The sequence below is a fragment of the Mandrillus leucophaeus genome, unplaced genomic scaffold (assembly GCF_000951045.1).
Source record: "Mandrillus leucophaeus isolate KB7577 unplaced genomic scaffold, Mleu.le_1.0 Scaffold1, whole genome shotgun sequence".
NCBI classification, from domain to species: Eukaryota; Metazoa; Chordata; class Mammalia; order Primates; family Cercopithecidae; genus Mandrillus; species Mandrillus leucophaeus.
In genome coordinates this window covers 12,009,103-12,017,571 of record NW_012098097.1, presented here as the reverse complement: position 1 = coordinate 12,017,571, position 8,469 = coordinate 12,009,103, and the positions used below count along the sequence as shown (strand labels likewise).

At 53.9% G+C, this 8,469-nt stretch overlaps 1 protein-coding gene across 1 annotated transcript in view; it reads left to right on the top strand.

The window, feature by feature from the left end:
- The window catches only part of DNAH17 (dynein, axonemal, heavy chain 17), a 172,697-nt gene that overhangs the window by 55,518 nt on the left and 108,710 nt on the right, over positions 1 to 8,469 (top strand). The window contains exons 21-25 of the mRNA XM_011966878.1: positions 878 to 1,047; positions 1,696 to 1,918; positions 4,402 to 4,518; positions 4,660 to 4,746; positions 6,235 to 6,387. Coding sequence (XP_011822268.1) covers positions 878 to 1,047; positions 1,696 to 1,918; positions 4,402 to 4,518; positions 4,660 to 4,746; positions 6,235 to 6,387 — 750 coding nt within the window. The remainder of the gene's footprint in view (positions 1 to 877; positions 1,048 to 1,695; positions 1,919 to 4,401; positions 4,519 to 4,659; positions 4,747 to 6,234; positions 6,388 to 8,469) is intronic.

Sequence of the window (8,469 nt, the reverse complement as noted above, 5' to 3'; positions counted from 1 at the left end):
GATCAACTCAGCAAGAGGATTTAAGAATTCTACATATCTATGCACCCAGCACCAGAGCACCCAGATACATAAAGCAAACAGTAGTAGATCTAAAGGGAGAGAGAGACCCCAATACAGTAACAGTTAGGGATTTCAACACCCTACTTTCCGCATTGGACAGATCATCTAGACAGAAAATCAACAAAGAAACATTGGAGTTAAACTGCACTTTAGCCCACAGGGACCAAAAGACACAGCTGCAGAACACTTTATCCAACAGCCACAGAAAGAATGCAGAGAATAAGAACACAGTTAACACACAAACCTTTAGCTCTGTTCCCGACGCACAGTGAGAAAGAGGGCCCTGTGGGCAAGGGTGACCCATGCCCAGGGGTACATTCTGCAGCACAGGGTTGGGGCAGCGGGAGGAGTTAGAGGCCCCAGGTTGTAAATCAGCACCAAGAAGGATGAGCTAGGGGTGTCCTTTAGGAGCCTGTGACCTGACTCACCTCTTGAAGCTTCTGTCCTACCCAGCTTCAGAAGTCCGGCTGCCATGACCCGTTCTGCCACAATAAAGGCTCTTTACTGCCCCCATTTCCCCCGGCTCCCTCTGCCTCCTGACTGCCCCTGATGCTCCCCCGTGCAGGCCTGTGTGGTGTGCCATGCCCCCTTCTTGGGAACTGGCACGTTCTGGGGCTAGACTCTGGGGCTGGAAGGAACAATAACTTGGCATGAGGGCCCCCGTGTGCCCCACGCTGCCCTCTGCTGACCCTGGTCCCATAGTGGCCAGCAGGTGAGCAGCGCAGGTGCAGTGCGGGAAGCGCCTGGACTGAGGCCCATGCTGATGCCCCCCAAGGCTTGCAGGCTATGACAAGCCGCCGGTGGCCGTGTTTTCCAGATCGACTCCTACGAGAAGCTGTACGAGGAGGTGTCCGAGTGTGAGAACACCAAGGTGTTCCACGGCTGGCTGCAGTGTGACTGTCGCCCCTTCAAGCAGGCCCTGCTCAGCACGATCCGGCGCTGGGGCTTCATGTTCAAGCAGCACCTGAGCAACCATGTCACCAACAGGTGGGCGTCCAGCCATGTCCTTGGAAGCCCACCAGGGAATGGCCCTCCGCTTGAGTGGGTAGCATTTGTCGGGTGCCTCCTCCGGGGTAGCAGGGATGGAGGACGGGCTCCAAGGCTCACTCGGGCTCCAAAGCTCACCCCACCAAGCGTGAGCAGAAAGGTGTCACCGGGCTGTGAGCAAGCACTGTCCCTCCTCCAACCCCAGTGTACCAAGCACCTGCTCTGCTCAGGTGCCAGATGTGGAGGAAACCTGAAGTCTGGCAGGGAAAGCTGGTGCTGAACAAACAGACCAGCAGCCATGGAATGATAGGCGGCCGTCAGCGCTGTGATGGGCACAGTGCCAGGAGAGAGCACTGCCTGGCTGAAATCCATCTGGAGGGCTAGTGAAGGCCTCTCTGGGATGTGGCCGTAGCCTGGGACTCAGGGATGGGCTTGAGCTAAGCTGCTGAGGCTTAGGGTGATGTCCGGGCATGCGCTGATCGAGCTGAAGGGATCCAAGGTGGGCAGGGGCGCTCCCTCCCCAGCTGGGGCCTTCGGTGATGGCCAGTTGACCTCACCGTGGTCGTCCCCCTCTGATGGGGCTCCGTACCATCAAGGTTGGGCCCAAGGGGGACTGGGCCCATCACAAATGGTCCCCTTGTCCCTTAGCCTGGCTGACCTGGAAGCCTTCATGAAAGTCGCCAGAATGGGCTTGACCAAGCCCCTGAAGGAGGGGGACTATGACGGGCTGGTGGAGGTGATGGGGCACTTGATGAAGGTCAAGGAGAGGCAGGTGGCCACCGACAATATGTTTGAGCCCCTGAAGCAAACCATCGAGCTGCTCAAGACCTACGGGGAGGAGATGCCTGAGGAGATCCACCTGAAGCTGCAGGTATGTGGTGGGTGGGCGTGGCTTCGTCCAGGTGAGCAGGGAGAAAGTTGCAGGAAGCACCACCAAAGGAAGAGCCAGCCCGACCTCAACCACGGACCAGCCCATCACACACGACCACGGGGGACGCTGCAGGCTAGATCCCCTCTGGACACCGGATCCCGATGGAACGGGGAGGTGCAGGGAGGAGGTTTCCAGGGGACAGGAGACCCTGGAGACTGCCTCCACGGTGACTCCAGTGCTCCCTCTGTTCCACTGGTGTTTTGTTGGATTAAAAATGCCTTCATTATAATCCCAGCGCCTTGGGAGGCTGAGGCGGGTGGACCGCCTGAGCTCAGGAGTTTGAGACCAGCCTGGGCAACATGGTGAAAGCCCATCTCTACAAAAATACAAAACATTAGCCAGGCATGGCGGTGTAGTCTCAGCTACTCAGGAGGCTGAGGCAGGAGAATTGCTTGAATCCTGGAGGCAGAGGTTGCAGTGAGCTGAGATCACGCCACTGTACTCCAGCCTGTGTGACAGAGATTCTGTCTCAAAAAATACATATATATATACAAAATGCAAATACAAAAATACAAAATCCTCCTGAGTGCCTGGTGGGAGTGCCCAGTGGAGCTGGGTGCCAGGATGGTGGAAAAAGAACAAGGTCGGGGGACCCTGGGGAGAGATTAGGCAGCTGAAGTGGGGGGAGGGGCTGGCAGCTGCGTTTGCACAGCTCTTGACTGAGAATTCAAAAAACTACAGCTGTCAGCATGGAGGTGTGTGTGCAGGGCAAGGGTGGAAGGATGGAGAGGGTGTGTCCTAGAGCTGCCCCCCCAGCCACCTCTAGGTGTGCCCACTGAGGAGATTCCACTCCCTCCTCTCTTGAGGCTGGCCTGGAGTTTCCATTTCCTCCCAGCCCATCTGCCTCTCCTCCCTCCCTCTCCCCTTCTCTGTGTCCAGCTACAGATAGGGCCCACTCCCCCATCTTATGCTGACTCCAGCCAGTCCCCAAGACCCCATAGCCCTGGGGGTGACAAGAGGGAGGGGCCCTGGTCTGGGCAACACAGGAAAACCTTGTCTCTGTAAAAAATTTAAAAAATTAACCAGGCATGGTGGCACACACCTGTAGTCCCAGCTACTCAGGAGGTGGGAGGATTGGTTGAGCCCAGGAAGTCAAGGCTGCAGCAATCTATGATTGTACCACTGAACTCCAGCCTGGGTGACAGAGCCAAGACTCTGTGTCAAAAGAAAAAAAAGGACTCAGCAGGTTCTCAGCTGTCCCACCCCAAGGTGCTCCAAGCCGCAAACGAGGCAACTGGGGTAGTAAAAAATGCAGACAGAAGCCATAGAGTCAGCAATCGTAGAAGAAATAGAGAAGTGTCTGCTGTGGGCCAAAAGTTCATGGGCTGGGATTTTTTATTTTTCTTTAAAATATTTTATGGCCCGGTGTGGTGGCTCATGCCTGTAATTTCAGCACTTTGGGAGGCCCAGGTGGGCGGATTACTTGAGGCAAGGAGTTCAAGACCAGCCTGAGCAACACGGCAAAATGCCATCTCTACTAAAAATTAAAAAATTAGCCTGGCATGGTGGCAGGCGCCTGTAATCCTTGCTGCTCAGGAGGTTGAGGCACTGGAACCCAGAAGGCAGAGGTTGCAGTGAGCCGAGATTGTACCACTGCACTCCAGCGTCAGCAATAGAGTGAGACTCTGTCTCAAAAAAGAATAAATAATAATTAAACATTTACGATTATACTATTCACCCAAGAGTGGGGAACTTGGGAAATACAAAAACTCATCTAATTGTTGCAGCCATTCTGGAAATGACAACATTATAGAGCTGGAGAAGAGCTGAGCAGTCCCCAGGGGCAGGACTGTGGTGGAGGGATAGAAAGGGGATTCCTCTGTTGTAATGGACAATCTGTATCTTGATTGTGGCGGTGTTTGCACAAATCTATATGTGGGATCAGATTGCACGGGAGACCACACACACACACACAAATGGATCAGGTTTAAAAACATGATGAAAGATGAGTTTATTCTCTGGTCTAGTTAACAGAGACACCAAAGTTGATGTCCTAGGTTGCCATTAAGGAGGCTGGTTTGGGGTTTTTTTTTTTGAGACAGGGTCCCACTCTGTCACCCAGGCTGGAGTGCAGTGGTACAATCTTGGCTCACTGTAGCCTCTGCCTCCCGAGTTCAAGTGATCCTCCTGGCTCAGCCTCCTGAGTAGCTGGGACTACAGGCCCATGCCATCACGCCCAGCTAAACCTTTTGTGTGTCTTTTGTAGAGACGGGGTCTCACTTTGTTGCCCAGGCTGGTCTCGAACTCCTGGGCTCAAGTGATCCTTCCACCCAGGCCTCCCAAAGTGCTGAGATTAGAGGTGTGAGCCCCTGCGCCGGCCCCTGCACTGTTTGCAGCTTCCCACGAGTCTCTAATTATTTCACAATAGAAGGTTTAAGAAAAGAAACGAGAAAGGAGCCCTCCTCCACCTTCGCTTCCCACAGGAGCTGCCGGAACACTGGACAAACACCAAGAAACTGGCCATTCAGGTGAAGCAGAACGTGGCCCCACTCCAGGCCAACGAGGTCAGCATCCTGCGGCGGAAGTGCCAGCAGTTCGAGGTATTGTACCTGGGGTAGGGGGCGGGATTTCCGGGCAGCAGCGTGGGGCTCACACAGGGCCCTGCGGCACGCAAGGTGGGGCCACCCTCGGGGCAGGTGGCCGCCCCGTGACCCTCTGTACCCTACTCTCTTTTCTCGCAGCTCAAGCAGCATGAGTTCAGGGAGAAGTTCAGGCACAAGGCCCCGTTCTCCTTCAGCGACCCCAACCCCTACAAGTCCCTGAATAAGGTATTTTTGCTCAAGGGTGAGATCGGCAGGTAAGGCTGGGAACCCCACTGCTTTCTTTACTCAAGTTGTTATTCTTTCGAGTCCAGAAACGTGGCCTCCGTGGGACTGACCTTGGGGCCATGCACAAGTGCTCTTATGTGTACGCATGCGCATATGTGTGCAAGCACATGCGTGGGTATGTGAGTGAACATGCAAACCCAGCAGCTTCCAGACCACGGGGTGTCCCCTCTGTGTCTCGCTGCTCAGAGCGTGGCTCCAGGCCTCCACGGCTCAGGCCTCTTAACACCCTGTGTGACCCACAGTCCCTTAGCCTGGCTCCGCCCCCTAATCCCCACTCTGTTCACGTTCAGCAGCTTCCTGTCTCCTGGGCTTAACACTCACCTGCCATCACTCCCTGCATGCTGCCTCTCCTGAGCCACCACATCTGGCAGCAGCCACGCGTCACTCATGTTCCCATTCTGTTCCCACTGTCCGAGTTCATGATCACATCCAGTGCAAATTCACACAGCTCTGGACCTGGCAGCCCGCTCAAGCTCAGGCCCAAAAGGCTCTTGTGGGCAGGAGCGTGTGGGGGTGCTCAGGGCCCAGGAAGGCCTCTTGAGGCCCAGTAGGGCCCTCGTCAGTGCCTCTTTGCTCCCAGTACGGTGCCCAGGTCCTGCTGGGCCAGCCCTGGCTGCACCTCTGCCTCACAGGCTCTAGCACATGTGAACCCCAGGGTCCTCAGGGTCGCCCCACTCTTCCCCTCCCTGAGCTTCAGCTCTTTGGCCTCCAGCTCCAATCCGACCCTCCCTCATGGCTGTTTCCTCTGTCACGTTCCTCAAGCAACAATGGAGATGCAGCCATTCTCTCCCTAGGGCCCCGGGCTGGGTTTTCTGGAAAGATTTGGGGTGAGGGGTACCCTGTGCCCATCCTAGGGGAGCTGTGAAGCTCCAGCTGCTGACCAGGGCAGGTGGTCCCTGCGTGTCCAAGTGTGTGCACACACTCTGAGCCCACCTTTGCCACAGCCTGCCCCATTACGTGTCCATGCAAACACACCCACTAACACCAGGTGCTAACTCTTAGTCGCAGGATTTGTAAGGACACTGGGGATTTTTCCTCTTTGCTTCTCTCAATTATCTCATTTCAAAGCATTACTTAAATCATTTTTAATAAGATAAAAATATATGAAAGTGGAAGAAATGCTGGGAAATCAGGAACTCTCAGGAGGAAATGAGGCATTTGTACCATGCCCATTGGGAGTCAGTCCCCACACTGGAGTGGGTAGAGCTCACCCGCCCTCCCCTGCAGGCAGGACCCAGGAGGCGTTGGGGGATGGAGGGCTCTGTCCTCCCTCCAGGTGGGACACCATTGTATTGACACCTCCTCCCAGAAGGTTTATCAGGGAGGGCGCACTGGAGAGATGAGCACAACATCGGGGCGTGGGGTGGGGCGCCGCTGAGGGTAGGCAGCCCTACTGACAGCCCCCTCCCCTCCCCTCCCCTCCCCTAGCAACAAAAGAGCATCTCGGCCATGGAAGGCATCATGGAGGAGCTGTCCAAGTCCGGGGGCCTGTTCGAGGTCACCGTCCCCGACTACAAGCAGCTCAAGGCCTGCCACCGGGAGGTCCGCCTGCTGAAGGAGCTCTGGGACATGATTGTTGTGGTGAGCACAGCGCACGCCGTGTGGGTGGGGCCTGGGGTTCGGCACGGAGCTGCCCCCTGGCAACAAGAGGGCAGGCTCCGGGTGCCCTTTGGTTGTAAGAATGTGACCACAAGGTTTCTAGTGTTGGGTGGAGGCACCTGAAGGGCCCTGACATCGCAAGGTGGGGTCCCTCTGCTAAAGCGGATATGTTCACCTCTCTGTACGTGGGTGGGAGCTTGCCTTCAACTGCCCCTCTCTCTTTCGCCTCCCTTAATCTTTTTCCTCCTCCTCTTCCTCCTCCTCTCATTCTCTCTCACATCTCACCTCTTTTAAAGGAATTGTTTTAAGTAAGGAATACCACTCAGTCTGTTCAAGATGCTCTAACAAAATCCCATAAACTGAGTGTCTCATAAACCACAGATATTTTATTCCTCACCAGTCTGGAGGCTGGGAAGTCCACGATCGAGGCAGATGTAATGTCTGGTGAGGACCCACTTTGTGGCTCATAGACAGCACCCTCTTACTGCATCCTCACGTGGTGGAAGTGGGACAGGCCGGGGGTGAGAAATCTCTCCAGGGTCCCTTTTATAAGAGCATGAATCAGGCCGGATATGGTGGCTCATGCCTGTAATCCCAGCACTTTGGGAGGCCGAGGCAGGTGGATCACCCAAGGACAGAAGTTTGAGACCAGCCTGGCCAACATGATGAAACCCTCTCTATGAAAAATACGAAAATTAACTGGGCATGCTGGCGTGCACCTATAATCCCAGCTTCTCAGGAAGCTGAGGTAGAATTATTTAAACCTGGGAGGCAGAGGTTGCAGTGAGCCAGGATTGCACCACTACACTCCAGCCTGGGCGACAGAGTAAGACTCCATCTCAAAAAATAAACACATGAATAAGAGCACGAATTGCATTCCTGAGGGCCACGCCCCCATGACCTCATCACCTCATCACCTCCCAAAGGCCCTGCCTCCTAATATCACCTGTGAGGTAAGGATTTCAACACAGGAATTTAGGGGGGAATATTCAGACCATCAGAGGCTCAATCTATGAGAAAGATTTTGTGGTTTCATTTGTATTTCCTACTGACTAATGATGACAGCATATTTTCTTTTCTAAAAAGTATTTTCATTTATTTATTTTTGAGACAAGGTCCTGCTCTGTTGCCCAGGGTGGGGTGCAGTGGCACGATCTCGGCTGACTGCAACCTCTGCCTCCTGGGCTCGAGCAATCCTCCTGCCTCAGCCTCACAAGTAACTGGGACTACAGGATTGCACCACTATGCCTAGCTAATTTTTGCACTTCTATGTAGAGATGGAACCTCGCTGTGTTGGCCAGGCTGGTCTCAAACTTCTGGGCTCAAGCGATCCATCCGTCTCAGCCTTCCAGAGTGCTGGTATTACAGGCGTCACCCGCCAGTATCTTCTCATGGGCTTCTTTGACATCTATATATCCTCCTTGGTGAACTGCATATTCATGTCTTTTGTCCATTTTCTAGTTGACATTTTTTTTTTTCTAATTGACTTTTTTTAAGTTGTTTTTTTTTTAATCCAGTTATTTATATAAAGTCCCTTGTGAAAACAAAACACAATAAAAACAAACTGAAAAGGAGGGACGTGGTAAAATTGAAAAAGGAGGCTGGGCGCGGTGGCTCACACCTGTAATCCCAGCACTTTGGGAGGCCAAGGCAGGTGGATCACCTGAAGCCAGGAGTTCGAGACCAGCCTGGCCAACATGGTGAAACTCTGTCTCTACTAAAAATACAAAAATTAGTTGGGCATGGTGGCGGGCGCCTCTAATCCCAGCTACTTGGGAGGTGGAGGTTGCAGTGAGCCAAGATCGCACCGTTATATTCCAGCCTGGGGGACAGAGTGAGACTGTCTCAAATAAATAGGTAAGAAAAAGGAGGCTGGGTGTAGTGGCTCATGCCTATAATCCCAGCACTTTGGGAGGCTGAGGCAGGTGGATCACTTGAGTTTAGGAGTTCAAGACCAGCCTGGGCAACATAGCAAGACCCCTGTCTCTACTAAAAATACAAAAAAATGGGCCGGGCACGGTGGCTCAAGCCTGTAATCCCAGCACTTTGGGAGGCCGAGACGGG